Below are 17089 nucleotides of genomic sequence, written 5' to 3'. Positions count from 1 at the left end.
CCAGACCTCTCTGTGCTTTACAATGCTTCCCTGTGCTTTACCAGACCTCTCTGTGCTTTACAATGCTTCCCTATGCTTTACCAGACCTCTCTGTGCTTTACAATGCTACCCTGTGCTTTACCACACCTCTCTGTGCTTTACAATGCTTCCCTATGCTTTACCAGACCTCTCTGTGCTTTACAATGCTTCCCCGTGCTTTACCTCTGCTTAATCCCATCCCTGTTTTATATCCCGTTGTTTTACAAGGCAGACTGTGCCTAAGAGCCTGCTGAGCTGGCTATCTCTTGTATCCCGCAGGAGTGGGAAGAGAAGCGGCGACTGAACATCGAGAAAATGAACGAGGAGATGGAGAAGATCGCAGAGTACGAGAGAGGCAACAGGGTAAGGTCACTGCTGGGGATACAGTGGGGATGGCTGTAAGACTCCCATTGCATAGCAGATTGATCCATTCCTGATTTTACTGCAAGTTTAATATCAAGACTCACACACAGCTGAGCTTGTTATCCACACACACTGGGGGCTGATCAAGCTGGTAGTAAAACCTGGACTGGGTGACACTGCTGTGCAACAGGAGACTTATTCCCATCCCTGTGATAAATGTCAACCCCGATCTACCGCTGAGCGTTCAACTCATTTGAACATATTGGACGGTATTGTGGTTTGATGCATGTCATTTCTTTATGGTTTTAAAGCTTGGTACTAAAATAAGATTTTTCTCTTCCAGAGTGACGGGCAGGGAGAGAAGAATCCGGGTCGGAATTTCCTGGATGACTATCGGCGTTCCGGGCCTGTTCCTGACGCAGATCGCAAGGAGGGGAGCCGACGGCACGTCAGAAACTGGGGGGGGGTCGACTTCGAGAGGGTCAAGACTGGGGGTCCCGAGTGGGACAAGGAGTGGCAGGTATCTGACCGACCGACCCACCCACCCTGTCTCAATGAATTCACCTTTCTCCACATATCTCAATGGACAGCTATGGCCAAATAGCATCTCTAATCGTGCTTCATGAAGTCGAAAGAAACCTGCTGAATAATGTTATTTTAATATATTGAATTGCACACCGCTTTGTAGTTTTCCCATCTACTTTAATGAAAAACTGACACATTGAAAAATATGGCATTTCAAAATCTAACATGAAATACTACTGCACTATTATTATGGCTTCCGGTAGACTTGCAAGATCATCTTGTAGTTTCTTTGATAACATGCTGTTAAATAAAATACCTAAATTTTTTTCCTATAGTTTATTTTTATTTTTATTATGTATCAAACTTCAATTGTAGGTGATGCAAAACTTTTGGCCATAGCTGTAGTTATTTTATTTTTTATATGTGATTGTTTTCACAAAACAGCATCAATAAATCAATCGCCAAAGTATAATCTGCATAATCTTCTGATTAAAATCCCCAGAGTAAGAGAAGGATGTAGTTTGTACGTTCTGTAAAATCTGTTTATCTAAGTAATCCATTGCGAATTTCCAAATTAATAATTTCTAAAACAATTTTTATTTTTCTCTCTCTCTCCCCTCTCTCTCTCTTCTCTCCTCTCTCTCTCGGCTGTTTGTGTGTGTGTGTGTGTCTGTCTGTCTTTCTTTCTCTCTCTCTGTGTTTCTCTCTCTGTGTCTGTGTGTGTGTGTCTCTCTCTCTCTCCCCCCTTTCTCTCTCTCGGCTGTCTGTTTGTGTGTGTGTGTGTCTGTCTCTCTGTGTTCGTGTGTCTCTCCCTCTCTCTCTCTCACACACACTCTCCGTCTCTCTGTCCCTCCCTCTCTCCTCTCTCTCTCTCCCTCTCCCTCTCTCCCCCCTCCCCCCTCTCCCTCTCTCTCTCCCCCCTCTCCCTCTCCCTTCCCCATCTCCCTCTCCCTCCCTCCCCCCTCCCTATCTCACACTCTCTCCCCCCTCCCTCTCTCACACTCTCTCTCTCCTCTCTCCCCCCTCCCTCCCCCGTCTCCCTCTCCCTCTCTCACACTCTCTCCCTCTCTCTCTCTCCCCCTCTCCCTCACTCTCCCTCTCCCTCCTTCCCCATGTCCCTCTCCCTCTCCCTCTCTCTCACACTCTCTCCCTCTCTCTCACACTCTCCCTCCCTCTCTCTCCTCTCCCCCCCTCTCTCCCCCTCTCCCCCCCTCTCTCTCTTTCTCTAGGGCCGGCGGGCGGGTGGTCCTAAGGGCCCCGTTGACATGACGATGTCGATGACGGGTCGGGAACGCTCAGAGTACGAGCGCTGGAAGCAGGAGCGCGAGCAGATCGACCAGGACAGGCTGGCGCGGCACCGCAACGCCACGGGCCAGTGGAGGAGGGAGTGGGACGCACAGAAGACCGAGAGCATGTAGGGACACGGGCGCTGCTGCCATTACATTGAGAAGAAGCCCATATACAGCACAAAGTCTCGGAAATCCCAGTGCAATTACAGCACTAAAAGTACTGCTCCACAGCTGTGGGCAAAGGTTTTGCAACTTGAGAAAGAAAAATGAGAGAGAGAGAGAGGCAGGCTGACTTCAGGGGGTTTGAGTGAAAAAGAAAGTGCATCAGTGAGATACAGAGAAAGGAGAAAAACCAACGAGCTATCTGGAGCAGTAGCAGTGTGTACAGCTGTGGGCAAAGGTTTTGCATCACCCTGTAGAATGAACTTGTTTTGCTTCATAAAGTCGAATGAAACCTGCTGTATAATGTTATGTTAACATATTGAATTGCACACCGCTTTGTAGTTTTCCCATATACTTCACGAAGAACTGACAAAAACTGAAAAATGTGACGTTTTGAAATCTAACGTGAACTACTATTATGGCTTCCGGTAGAGACTACTTGTAATTTTCTTTGATTACAGGATGCTAGCTCTTATATTGGGTGATTGTACACTGATAATATCAGGATGGAAATAAGAATCCTATTGTGTAGCAGTTTTCATCCAGTCCAGGTTTTGCTTGAACTTGATCAGCCCCAGAGTGTATAGGCAACAAACTTGGTCTGATTAAACTCGCAGTAAAACCAGGACTGGATCAAACTGCTATGCAATCTGTATTTATATAATGTATTTATTATACAATATATTTGCTTACCAGGTTTAAAGAGGCGGGCGCTGCAATGCAGGAACAAGGAGAGACAGACAGCAGGAGAGGTGAGGAGGAGAGTGCACAGACTGAACGGGATGGAAAACGAGACTCCCGCTGCACAACAGTGTGATCCATTCCTGGTTTCACTAGGAGTTTAATACTAAGACACAGCTGATCTTGTTACCTAGACAACCTGGGGCTGATCAAGCTGGTAGTAAAACCTGGACTGGGTGACACTGCTGTGCAACAGGAGTCTCATTCCCATCCCTGCTGTGTATCTTGATGTTTCATCTTTTTTCTTTTCTGAATGCATTTATCTACTTATCCTTGCAACTGCGTTCTGTGTTCCAGCAGGCAGGGGGCGCTATGGGAGCACCTGGTGCAGTTTCTTGCCTTCAGGTTGGAGCTTTGCGTGTTACAATTGCATTGTCGTTTCAATTACGAATTGCACAATTACAGCTGCAACTGGCCTCGGGTCTGCTGTACGGCAGTCAGTGCAAAGCCCTCATAGAGACTAAAAACAAACGTGTGTGTTTGTCTACCAGCCTCTGCATGGCAGTGCTGTTTAACTTACTGTTAAGAGGTCTGCTGTGGTCTCCCTGGTTCAGTCTGCAGCACAAACCCGAGCAGCTGTTTTTTCACAGTGGTAAATCAGCCCGATCGACACCAGCGACCCCCGCTGGATTGTCAGGGCCTGATTTCTGCAGAGATCTCCATCAGAATAATGTGTTCATGCATGCTCTAGCTCTAGACTGAAGAGACTTTCAATATGAAATGAACCAGACTTGCAACTAACGCCTGTGTTTGACCTGTATGAATTAACAGCGGGTAAGCGTTTTGCAGTTTTTACTGTGAAATAGACTTTGATTTATTGTGACTAATAAGAGATTCCTCGACTAGCCTGGTTTTCTCTCTCTCTCGCTCGCTCGCTCTCTCTCGCTCGCTCTCGCTCTCGCTCTCGCTCTCTCTCTCTCTCTCTCTCTCGCTCGCTCGCTCTCTCTCTCTCTCTCTCTCTCTCATTTGTAATCCTTTTTTTATTGTGCTTTTTTTTTTTTTTTCTTCTCCCACACTGAAGAGGAGAACAAACGCCCACCCAAGCAGCCCACATTCGGAGACTTCCTGGGCCAGGGGAAGGGGAGAGAGGCGGGGAGGGGGAGAGGCAGGGGAAAAGACAGGAACTACAGGTACCAAACCAGCTCCTGAAACAACAGAGGTGGGAATAGGACTCCCGCTGCATAGCAGTTTGATCCATTCCTGGTTTTGCTATGAGTTTAATAAGTTTGTTACCTGTACGCTGTCTAGTCAAGCTGGTAGTAAAATCTGGAATGGGTGAAACTGCTGTGCAGTAAGAGTCTTATTGCCATCCCTGCATAATCATTTTACATTTTTTAAAAACCTTTTTAAAATGTTTAATTCTTACTGTTTTTTACTTTTCCAAGATATTACATATTTAAAAAAACATAACCTTCTGGGCGTTTAAATAACTTTGCAGTAAGACTTGAGCAACCATCCTTGTGTGTGTGTGTTTTTTTTTTCTTTCTTTAGTAAATAGTTTTTCTGTATTTATTTTGTTCTGTTTCTCTGGTGAAAGCATGCATGATAACCGCTGGGAGGAGGAGGTGAAGGGAGGAGAGGCTGAAGGGAAGAAAGAAGCAGGATCTCCCAGGAATAAGGTACAGCACAGCACAGCAATGCACAGAAACACAGCATTGCAAAGGACAGCAACGCACAGAAACACAGCACAGCACAGCACAGCAACGCACAGAACCACAGCATTGCAAAGGGCAGCACAACACAGTACAATTCACAGCACAGCGCAGGATAGCACACTACAGCACAGCACAGCGCTCAATAGCACACTACAGCACAGCACAGTGCCGGATAGCACACTACAGCACAGCACAGCATAGCACACTACAGCACAGCACAGCACAGCGCAGGATAGCACACTACAGCACAGCACAGCACAGCGCTCAATAGCACACTACAGCACAGCACAGCACAGCGCTCAATAGCACACTACAGCACAGCACAGCGCTCAATAGCACACTACAGCACAGCACAGCACAGCGCTCAATAGCACACTACAGCACAGCACAGCGCTCAATAGCACACTACAGCACAGCACAGCACAGCGCTCAATAGCACACTACAGCACAGCACAGTGCCGGATAGCACACTACAGCACAGCACAGCATAGCACACTACAGCACAGCACAGTGCTGGATAGCACACTACAGCACAGCACAGCACAGCGCTGGATAGCACACTACAGCACAGCACAGCACTTGTAGCTTTACTTTCTTTTAGTTTGTCTTAATTCAGCCACGATAGTGTTTACCAGTTACAGGTGAAAAAGCTGTAACAAGTCTTGGTATGAGATTACAGTTGAGGTTTCGCTGGCAATCAAAGTTCAGATCTGTTGCAGACACTGAGAAAGACTTCTAGTCAAAACATTTATCATTGAATTCATGAAGTTTCGTTTAGTGTGTCTATTGAAGACACTGAGAAAGACTTGTAGAGGAAACGTTTGTCATTTGAATTGAAGTTTCTTTTAGTGTTTCTAAACTCGGCACTATTGCGTTCTCGTGTTTTTTTCTGTTCTGTATTGAGGGTGGCTGTGTCAAATCTCGCATATTCTCGCATGCTTTTTGCTGTGTTTCAAGAGAAAGTATGCTCTCAACTTGATTAGAGGCAGCCAGCGAACACTTACAGGCTTAGTCATTAACTCTTAACAAAAGAATTGCAGGAGACCCCAATTTGAATGTCCTTAATCTGTTTCTGTGGAACTGGTTGTGCTGTAAACATTTCAAATTCTTTGCGTTTGACACTCCCAGTGCAGATCTACGCTCTCGGTGTGATTGTAAGTGTAGCTGCTGCAGATAGCTGTCCACTGGGGATGTGACTTACGGTTTTTTTTTTTTCTACAGGATGAAGCTCAGAAGAAAAATGACGAGGAGGAGGGGGTGCCGAGCCAGGAGGCAGACGAGGACCAGTGGGAGGATGCGAGCGATGGGGAGGAGGAAGAGGGAGAGTCCGAGGAAGAGAAGGAGGAGGAAAAAGAAAAGAAGCTACCACAAAAACAGAACAAGAAGCAACAGTCTCCCCCACCAACTTCCAACCCCCCTCGCCCCTCTCGCGGGGGGAAACAACCCAAACTGCAGCTGTCCCCCAAGCAGACCACCCCAGAGCCCCCCTCCCACGAACCCAGCAAGCCACTGAGCCCCTTCTCCCCGGCGGAGGGCTACGATCCCGTCATGGACTGGGGGGAGGAGATGGAGCAGCAGTCGCCCCGCAGCAGTTTAGGAGAGCCCCCCCTGGGGCAGCCTGCCCCGGCCAACCCCAAACCCACATCCCCCAAGAGCGGACCCAGCTGTGCCAAAGTGGTGCTGGGTGAGGAGCCGGAGGTAGGGGCTGAAACGCAGAGCGAAGCTGACCCTGGAGAACGGGAGAGGGACAGGGAAACTCAGAGTCCAGCCAGAGCCGAAGGCTCCAGCGAGGAGAAGCCGAACAGCCCAGCCGACCCCCCAGCGGAGCCAGAGCCCGCAGCTCAGAGCCAAGTGGAGGCTGAGAACGTGTCTGGAGGTCTGGAGACAGGCGGTGTGTCCACTAGCATGCCGGAGAGGGAGGAGGAAGGGAGTGCAGTCTCATCAAAACTGGATTCCCAGGGTACAAGCGATGAGACTGGGGAAAGAGAGAACGAGCCAGGCTGCTCGGAGACAGGTAACACACGATGTGATGCATGCGATTGGCCCGATTTTTCAGGGATGGCAGTAAGACTCCTGTTTAGCAGTTTGAGCCAATCCAGGTTTCCCTTTCTATTCTATCTGCTCGGTTGCAGCGTGAGGTCCACGTTTTTGAACTTACACCATTTTATCATTCCGATCCACGCTGTCTTCTCAAGCTTGCAGTAAAACCTGGAGTTGTCCACACTGCTGTGCAGTAGGAGTCTGTGTTCTGTACCCACAGTAAACTGTCCTGCTTGCTTCCTCCCAGCTGCAGCCAGCAAATCTAAGGAGCCAACTGAGACCGAGCCCTCGATACAGGGAGCCCCCGCTGTGCCGGACCCCCCGATGGACACCCCCGCCTCCTCTGAAGGTACCAGGGGTCTTTTATTATCTTTGTATTATTATTAGTAGTACCGCTGTCTGTAAAATCGTATGGAAATGTTAACCTGCTTTATCGAGAGCTCCATTCAACCAAGTTTCATTTTATTTATTTATTTATTTATTTATTTATTTATTTTTTAATTTTGTGTGTGCAATTTTTATTTCTTCTCCTCCTTCCAGTGGACCCCCCCAGCCAGGTGTCGAACCCCCAGCCAGACCGGGACCTCGAACCGGCCACAGAAAGCCAGACGGCGACAGGTGCGGTTCAAATCACCGACTTTGAGAGTGTGGCTTTCAGTAAGAACCCGCTCGCCATGGCTGAGCTTTAACCACTGAGAGCCGGACTCAAAACCTCTGTCTTCTACCTTGTCTGCTCAAACTCACTGCCTGATCGGAGCCTGCATTCAATAAGAGGTGGCTCCTCTTAACCACTCACTCCTCTCTGCCTGCCTGCCTGTTTCCTGGGCTCTGTATTAAGCACAGCTTGGCCTCTCTCGCGGTCCTGAGATTCTGGGTACACGCTCGCCCGTCTGACTGTGTTGCTTTTGAATTCGGGTGCTCTTTTTTTTTTTTTTTTTTAAACTGCATGATTTTGTTTCTTTTTCTTTTTCGCAGTGATGTTTTCTTCACCGTGATTCAACTAACTGCGTTGCTGTTGTCGTGTATGACCTGTAACATTGTGCCCTGAGCTGCGTGGTACAAGCTGATAGCTACTCTAAGATTGAGAGGCAGGGTGGAGAGACACACAGGTGGGCTTTCTGTCCGCTCTGACTTTTGATTTAGGTGAAAATCAGCTTGTATCTCACACAGCACTGTGCTTTCTGTAGAACATATTTTTAAATAAGACTAACGGTGTAGCTAGTCATTTCCATCTGATGCAAACTATCTGGTATAAAGACATTTCAGAGGGCTGGATCGCATCAATATCAGGGTCTAGTGCTGTATATTATAAAGACATTTCAGAGGGCTGGATCGCATCAATATCAGGGTCTAGTGCTATATATTATAAAGACATTTCAGAGGGCTGGATCGCATCAATATCAGGGTCTAGTGCTGTATATTATAAAGACATTTCACATGGCTGGATCGCATCAATATCAGAGTCTAGTGCTATATATTATAAAGACATTTCAGAGAGCTGGATCGCATCAATATCAGGGTCTAGTGCTGTATATTACAAAGACATTTCAGAGGGCTGGATCGCATCATTATTATTATTATTATTATTATTATTATTATTATTATTATTTATTTCTAAAGTTATCACGTTATACATTATTTCACATTATACAGATATCACATTATCTTTACATACAGTTACCCATTTATACAGTTGGGTTTTTACTGGAGCACTCTAGGTAAAGTACCTTGCTCAAGGGTACAACAGCAGTGTCCCCCACTGGGGATTGAACCCACAACCCTCTGGTCAAGAGGCCAGAGCCCTAACCACTACTCCACACTGCTGCCAGGGTCTAGTGCTATATATTATAAAGACATTTCAGAGGGCTGGATTGCATCAATATCAGGGTCTACCATGTATCTATATAGATGAAATATGTATTCAAGTCTTATTTTAGTGTTCTAATGGTTTTGCAGGGGCCCGGTTGTTGATTTGATTTTTAGTAAGTAAAGTTAACAGTCGTTTTCAAGCGGTTCTGCGCTGGGTGTCGGGCTGGTAGATTTTACACCCCGCAGTCTGGTACCTGCAAAGCACTGTGTTTATAACCAGGGATGGGAATAAGACTCCTATTGCACAGCAGTGTCACCCAGTCCAGGTTTTACTACCAGCTTGATCAGCCCCAGTGTGTGCAGGTAACAAGCTCAGGTGTGTCTTATTAAGCTCCTAGTGAAACCAGGAATGGATCACACTGCTGTGCAACGGGAGTCTGATTTCCATCCCTGTTTTGTAATATAGTCCAACATGCAGGAACGAACAGGGGAAATATCAGCACACTACGTTGAATTATCTGTAATCATGTTTTCAGTGCAGTATATAATCATGCCAACTACTGTGAAATAAATTGGGGCTGGGAAAGACGACTTCTTTGTTTGACAAATATTTGAATATACTGTACTTAAATTTCGAATGAGCGATAAAATATATAGCGACACCCCCCTCAAACCCAGTTAAACACAGTTCTGTGCAACAGAATCTATAGTTATTTATTTCAGACTTAATTGGTTTCCTTCTACAGAGTTTTAAATTACTTCTGTATGAAAAATAAATAATACCAACACGGTCCTGTTATTTGCCTCTGAATCCATTTCAAGCAGTGTATGTTAAATGTGTGTCTGCACTGAAAATGTAAATCGATTATGAAGTGTGGCTCCTCCAACTTGTAAGTATATGAAAACTTTATCCAGCTGTCTGTTCTTCATTGGCAGGGTGAAGGGAGGCCCTGTGGAATGGGCTGATGGTTTCTGATTTTACAAGAAGAGAAAGAATGAAATGGAGAGGACTGTGTAATTGAGCTTATGAGTGTTCCAGGGATGAGAATCACAATTTGTAAAAATTCAAATATATATATATCACATAGTTTAAGAATTTGGGAAATGTAATAGCTTTAAAGACACTACTGTACTGTTTAGTATTTGGCAAGTGAAACTGGACTCCATAATGGCACCACCATGGTCAGCATTGTATAGGAGCGAATGGAGTTTGAACCACAATGGCGGGTAAAACCGATCCAGTTTCACTTCCCAGCCTCTGCCTAACTGCTGAAATCCTTGTGCAGATGGGTGAAGTCGATGCAGATTTTTGTTGATTTTGAGTTTCGGTCCATTTGTTCGAACGCAACCATGAAATAAAATAGTGGTGGTTTAACAAAGGGTACTTTTAAAGAATAATTGGCTGCAGCTGTGAAAACACTGAGCAGTGCTACATTTAGAAATGCAAAACGATGGTGCGTTCAACGACAAACGTTTGAACCGCAAGTCTTTTTCAGTGTGTTCAACTTGTCAAAACGTTTGTCGTTTTCATTTTTTTTAAGTTTATTTTTTTTGTATTATCAAAGAAACACTGGCAAAAGACCCCCCCCTCCCCCCCCCCCCCCCCCCCCCCCCCCCGAAAAAAAAAAAAAAAAAGTTTTTAAATAAGGTAAGCAGATACATCCTGGGGTATTATCAGAACACAAACTTCCATATTTGCTTAAGCTTGTAAATTATTAACCCGTTATGTGCTGCTGTCCTCATTTGAGGAGAGGCTACTTTGTAATTGAACTGGCAAACTCTGTTGTTATGATAGCTTACTCTAATGTTGTTAACCGCAAACGATAAGTCTATCTGTAATGTGTCACATGACATAAATGAATACTATAGTGTTCTGATTTTTTTTTTTTTTTTTTAATAATTTAATTTGGTACTTAATGGGTTAAATAATGTGGTCCCCCCCCCCCCCCCAATCGTGTTGAGTAAACTTGAAAAGACCAACTCTTGTCTACATACTTTATTATTATTATTATTATTATTATTATTATTATTATTAATCTTTGAAGTTGGTGAAGAACAATATTTAAAAAAAAAATGATCTTAAGTGAGTTTGATACATCAGGCAACAATCTTCCTTTGATTTCTGGGGGTAAGATTAGCACCCCAAATATGAAATTGCACAGAACTAAGAACAAGAGTATTATTATTATTATTATTATGATGATGATGATGTTTTTCATTTGGTTTATAACTCTAGTGCACTTTTAGAATTCACCGTTTGCAATAGGAGTGACTTTGAGTTAGATTTCGCTATCCAGTTTGGGGAAACCGTATATAAATATTTCAGACAGTGTGTGAATGACTGAAGCATGGCTTGCTATGGACAGTGCCTGTTTAATTTGGATTGATTTGCAAGGGGGAGTTTATATCTCAAACGCTTGGGCGTTGCTTGTAATTTAGACGTGTTTAATAATGACCTTTAAAAAGCTATATTGCTTGTTAAGCGTATCATTATGTAAGGTTACAAAACGGAACATTATAAAGGAATCCGTTTGATGGGAAACTTCTATTTAAAAACTTTCACCGAAGATGCTAGATTAATATTTTATTTTTAAAAATGTGGGTGGAGCAGGAGTGAGTTACTTTTATTATTATTATTATTATTATTTCTTCAGATGCATACTTTGCTGTAGTTTAGTTTTACTGTGTTGCTGTTTTAGCTCTTCAGAAGCGGATCGTTGTGTGTTTTTAGGCTTCTGTGACCGAGTGCTGATGTCATGATGTAATCAAACTGGACTAGCTGTCTGAAGAAAGACACGCTTCTTGTGAAAACTTTTCTTTTTCTTCAAATAAAGACTTTAAACCGTTTTCTGAGTTGTGTGGGTTAATTCGATGATCGGGCATTGTTCACGTATATTAAGAATCAAATATTCTTATTAATTTTACATTAATGTTGGCATTTCCACTTTTAACAAATGTTTCGGTGTTTTTTTTTTTTTTTTTTCTAGGCGAAATTTAGAATAACATTAAGGTAAGTCTACTTGAAATAATTAATTCCTACATACATACTTAGTGTTGATGTGTCCGCATGCATCCATGCACACATTTCATATGCGAATATGAAATATTCAAGGCTGGCATTTTGTAATACTAAATAACTTCGTTTCCCCTTTCTCTTAACGTAAAGCAAATGAAGAAAATAACAAAAAAAAAGTCTTTAGCCCTGACGTTAATCTGCAAACCCTTGTCAAGGGAGCTCCACATAACGATTGGGAGGACCGGCGTATCCTGGTCAGTTCTGTGTTTCATACTCGGGTAAGCTGTAAGATCTATCACAGTTTAAACGTTTATTTTTTTGCTGCTTTGAAAAGAGGAGGGGGGGGGGGGGGACGTCGATTTTTAACAACGGGGTCCTTTGGGAATTTATTTTTTAAATGCACAATTTAGTTTGAATACGCAAATGATACATTCCTAAAAAACAAAAACGTGATGTGCATTTATTAACTTAATACAACGTAACGATGAGGTTTATTTTAATGTTCCGTTTTTGTTTTTAAAAAAACGATGTGCTGAAAAAATGTGTCGACGATTATAGGGTTAAACGTTCACCTCATGTTCTTCAGCCAGAATGAACTCTTCCGTTGATTGACTGCTTGTACAGCCAATCGGGACGCTCCTGTTTCGTCGGCTCACCAATGCGCGCTGGCTGTGGGGGAACCCTGTTTGATCCGACCGCTGTAAACAAAAATGACCGAGTCTCACTTCTGCATTAGCACCTGTCTGCATCGGCCGGACTCTGGAGAGAAGACACAGCCGCGGGGTATAGATAATGGTCAGTAAATAAATAGACATGTGTGGTGTATTGATTCAGAAATGAGGCTGAAGAGTTGTCCGGAATTATAGATAATTAAAAAAAAAAAAAAAAACGTTTTATTATTTTATTTTTAAATCGACATATTTTTTTTTTGGTTTGTTTATTTTGCCCCCCCTCCCCCCTCCCCCCTTCTGGTTCAAAGATGAAAACTAACAACAACGGAGACGCAGAGAAAAACGGGAGAGCTTTCAAGGGACCCAGTTACCCGGGGGATCAGAAGGCTAAACTGAGTGCTAACGCTAATAAGAAATGGGTGAGACTCGCCACTGTGGTCGCTTATTTCCTGTGCGTGTCCTTGGCTGCAGTCATCCTCGTTATTTATTACGGGCTGATCTGGGAGCCGGTGAAAAGAATTCTAAGCGCCGGGCAAGTGGGTAACATCAGTACCCTGGACAGCGACGCGTCAATGATGAACACAAAGGACGGCAAGGACACAGCGGGGGTGGATGCCCTGGGGGCGGCGGGAGCATACACTTCACTGCACAAATCCTTTACCTTACTTCAAAATAAAAATACCACCAATGTTACTGCTGTTAGCGCAGATAACGCCAGTTCTGAACCGCTGCCGGCCCGCAGAGTTGAGGCAGCTTCTGTGTATTTCTCAAGAAGCTGGGTGTCGAGGTACAAAAGGAGGTTGGTGCCGCAATTAGGTTTGTTATCGCGGCCTCTGAAGGGTCAGCGAGTTCGGCCTGGCCGGAAGAAGAAGCGGGTGATGATGTTTTTAGTGGCGATGTGATGAACCTCCCGCTTGCAACTGGTGTCCCCCGCGGCCACCAGCCCAGCGCTGTTGTTAATTCGAGGTTTGTGAGAAGGGGGAAAAGATCGGTCCACGACGATGCATCGAGCGCAACGGCCCCAAAACCGACTTTAATAGGCGATTATGAAGATGATGTCAGCGCACCGCTTGTGACAGCAGCTGGGTCCGGGGAGCCGAGAAAGAAGATTCTTCCGTGTTTGTGGCTGAGGATTCCAATCCAACTGAGAAACCGATTAGTATCGGTTCCACTGCCGCTGTCAAAGAGGTGCGGCGATTAGTATCGATTCCACTGCCGCTGTCAAAGAGGTGCGGCGATTAGTATCGATTCACTGCCGCTGTCAAAGAGGTGCGGCGATTAGAACGCAGCGGCCGGATGAGAATTTCTTTTTTTTTTTTTTTTTAAGTTACAGTAAAAACAATGTGAAGTGGGTTGACATTCTAGACATTGAATTCTTATTGAATTTAAGAACTAAGCACCCCTCCCTTCATCTTCCACTGCGCGATTAGAGGTGATGTTTTATTGTGTTTGCCATTCAGAAAGAAAGACATTGCTGCCTGGTTAACTGGCGCAAGATCCGCTTTTAATCGGAATAATTGATCTAAAGACTTTGAACTGTTACATGGGAGGGAAAGTAACCGAGCTGTGTGGGGCGATGACATCAAAAAGGGACTGTCTTTACTTCGGTTGATCTAGAGGCGGATCGAAATACCGCCACTTTTAAAATCATAACTTAAAAAAAAGAAGTTTTCTTTTGATTTGTTTTTTCTACAGGCAGGAGTAAACCAAGGAGATGTGCGCTGTTGTGTGTTTATGATTCAAAAGCTTGTGTCCTCCATGAATTATTGAAACAGTGGCGGTAATTCGATCGACCGCCGTTTAGATCCATTGAGCTTAGCTTTGTGTTAGTGCCAAGAGTAGGCTATTACAACGTATTCTAATAATAGCACTGTCAGATAAGATGTGTAACCTGATATATAATACTGTCGAAACCGTTTGTATTACTGTTGTTGTTTTTGCAGTTTGTTTATATATATATATATATATATATATATATATATATATATATATATATAGATGTGTGTAAATGTAGTCTTTAAAAACAGTATTTACTTAAACGAGTGTGTGTATATGTGTGTGTGTGTATATATATGTGTGTGATTTTATATATATATATATATATATATATATATATATATATATATATATATATATATACTATTTTACAGACAGACAAAACCAAACTCGAAACACAAAACCTAATTAATTTTCTTAACGTTGTGTTTCACTCCAATAACTAACGTGCACTGTTCATAGACACAACCTACTGTATTTTGACTGCACTGTGAATGTTGCATAGCTATATAACTTACACCTGACACATTTTAAAATCCATAAACTAGTGTCCTTACTCCGAGATTATGTATGCCCTCGCACAATAATACTAATAATAATAATACGTTATAGAAAGATTAAAATGTATTTAACACATAGTGATTCCTGTTCAATTCTGTGCGCTCTCTTAAGAGTTCCTGGGAGCGTTCTCTATACAGAACGTGCAATTTCTTGTAAAGAGAACGAACCTTTCCATTCTGAGTTCTAGGAAAAAGAAATAACTATCGCCGCAGCGCTATTGAAAACCAGTGTTGTCAAATAAAATAAACAAAGCACATAGTAAGAATTGAAACATCCCGTGCATTTAACACGTGTAGGAAGTATAGCGGTCCACCGTTATTTACAATGCAAGAATGCCCGACTTTGTGTTAAAAGTAACACGATAGCTCTCTCTCTCTCTCTCTCTCTCTCTCTCTCTCTCTCTCTCTCTCTCTCTCTCTCTCTCTCTCTCTCTCTCTCTCTCTCTCTCTCTCTCCTCTCTCTCTCTCTCTCTCTCTCGGATTTAAAAAGCAGCAAACCTCGGTATAAATCAATTACATTCGGAGAAGCCACCAGTGCACTATGCATTGTAACACATTAAGGAGGTTATCTAAAATCTAAAATCTGCGCATGCGTGGATCTGTACTGCGCCTCGTCCTGTAAACTGAAGGTCGAAGAGGATGAGACAGAGAGAGACAGCGCTCTGCTGGAGATGGATTGGATAACGCAGGCTCGGGGCTGCTATTGTGAATGTGATGCGACACGACCCGTGTAAACTGGATTCATCCAGTTCCCCGCGTGTTTTTATTGATTAATATTAACATAGAAATCTGAATCCAACACGATACTCATCAATCACTAGAAATACTCCATGCAGAAAAGTCTTTGACAAACTTAAAAATCACAATGTATTAGTAAACGTTGTAGCTAATTGTTAAAATAGTGAGATATCAGCTTATCAGTGTGTGTATATAATGTGTGACGGAGGTTAAGAGGTTAAACGTGAGGTTTTGAGAAAAGCATCATCCACTAAAATATGTAAATATGTAATATTGCTGACTTGTAAAACTTCTGAATGTTTGTTTGTTGGAATAATTTGACGTATAAACTGTGTATAGAGGGGGTATGGGCGCTCCAGTATCAAAGGCGTATTTATCCCTGTGTTCTCATTGTAGAGTTCCTATTCTCTTGAAAAGCCGCTTCCATCTGAGGTGCTTGAATTAGTTTACAAAGCCTGTTTCAGCTGTATTTAATCATATTGATCGTGGCGTGTCGATAGTTGCTTTTAGCCGCTTGGTGATTGATTAACCTCGTCCTCTGACCACCAGACAATTCAATCGTGACCTCATCCTCAAAGCCGATATTTACAGAGAGATTTACCAGCTTCAGCGTTACACAAATGTCAGTGATCTACATCGTGTCGTTTATTTATGTAGAGACCTGTATCTATTTATTTTTATCCAAATAAAAGTTTCTTTTGAAAATACTTGGTTACGTTGTTTTTTGTTCTTTTTTTAACCACTGAGCTACTCAAACCCACTGCCTTCCACACTGCAGCCCAGCACTCTAACCACTGAGCTACTCAAACCGCTGCCTTCCACACTGCAGCCCAGCGCTCTAACCACTGAGCTACTCAAACACTGCCTTCCACACTGCAGCCCAGCTCTCTAACCACTGAGCTACTCAAACACACTGCCTTCCACACTGCAGCCCAGCTCTCTAACCACTGAGCTACTCAAACCCACTGCCTTCCACACTGCAGCCCAGTGCTCTAACCACTGAGCTACTCAAACACTGCCTTTCACACTGCAGCCAGCACTATAACCACTGAGCTACTCAAACACACTGCCTTCCACACTGCAGCCCAGCTCTCTAACCACTGAGCTACTCAAACCCACTGCCTTCCACACTGCAGCCCAGCGCTTTAACCACTGAGCTACTCAAACCCGCTGCCTTCCACACTGCAGCCCAGTGCTTGCTTTCGTTCTTTCTATCATGAACCATGTAAAGTATGGTGCTATACATACTTCCTGTCTTACACTTCTTCTGCATGTAGGAACCAATGTTGGATCAGGAGGTGGGGGTCCAATTACTTGTAACACAGTATAGAAGACAGGAAGGCTGAGGAAAACACCAAGATGCACTTCCATCAAAACTGTAACGTTAGTACTCCTGCAAGGAAAAGGATCTGATAGAAATAAAACATGTTTCAACAAGAAAACCAGATAAACTGCATATAATATTGTTATCGTCTAGCTTTATTTTAATTCAACGATTTTAAAACACATACAATCAGTTAAAAAACAAGAAAACATAAACGGTTTAGATTAAAAAAAAAAAAAAAAACATTCAAGAAAGTACGCTGTACATAGAAAAGGATCACAAGTAAATTGGTTCCTGTCAAATAGTTTCCAGAATCTATTTGCTATAAGCCCCCAATCCAGTGTCAGAGGCAGTTGGACGTCACAATAAATCAAAATCTCTAGAAAGTTCTGCAGAGAAGCT

At 43.4% G+C, this 17089-nt stretch overlaps 2 protein-coding genes across 8 annotated transcripts in view; both read left to right on the top strand.

Annotated features, from left to right (window-relative positions):
• LOC117416026 (coiled-coil domain-containing protein 9-like) overlaps positions 1-10197 on the top strand; it is a 15678-nt gene extending 5481 nt beyond the window's left edge. For 5 of the 7 annotated variants that reach the window (XM_059026629.1, XM_034922116.2, XM_059026628.1 and 2 more), the window contains exons 6-16: positions 298-381; positions 725-901; positions 2136-2320; positions 3054-3109; positions 3396-3443; positions 4120-4228; positions 4636-4717; positions 5975-6767; positions 7041-7142; positions 7334-7411; positions 9539-10197. In XM_059026629.1, coding sequence (XP_058882612.1) covers positions 298-381; positions 725-901; positions 2136-2320; positions 3054-3109; positions 3396-3443; positions 4120-4228; positions 4636-4717; positions 5975-6767; positions 7041-7142; positions 7334-7411; positions 9539-9543 — 1719 coding nt within the window. In that variant the 3' untranslated portion in view covers positions 9544-10197. The remainder of the gene's footprint in view (positions 1-297; positions 382-724; positions 902-2135; positions 2321-3053; positions 3110-3395; positions 3444-4119; positions 4229-4635; positions 4718-5974; positions 6768-7040; positions 7143-7333; positions 7412-9538) is intronic. The other 2 variants (XM_059026632.1, XM_059026633.1) reach the window with 2 other exon arrangements.
• A 1953-nt stretch (positions 10198-12150) lies between these two features.
• LOC117415514 (putative transmembrane protein INAFM2) lies at positions 12151-14258 on the top strand. Its single transcript, XM_034025996.3, has one exon. The coding sequence runs from the start codon at positions 12598-12600 to the stop codon at positions 13189-13191; it is 594 nt and encodes a 197-aa protein (XP_033881887.2). The 5' UTR covers positions 12151-12597; the 3' UTR covers positions 13192-14258.
• Positions 14259-17089: the final 2831 nt, after the last annotated feature.

The sequence above is a fragment of the Acipenser ruthenus genome, chromosome 7, assembly GCF_902713425.1.
Source record: "Acipenser ruthenus chromosome 7, fAciRut3.2 maternal haplotype, whole genome shotgun sequence".
Taxonomy (NCBI): Eukaryota; Metazoa; Chordata; class Actinopteri; order Acipenseriformes; family Acipenseridae; genus Acipenser; species Acipenser ruthenus.
The sequence above is the reverse complement of the archived record's forward strand: the minus strand, read 5'-3'. Positions and strand labels throughout refer to the sequence as shown.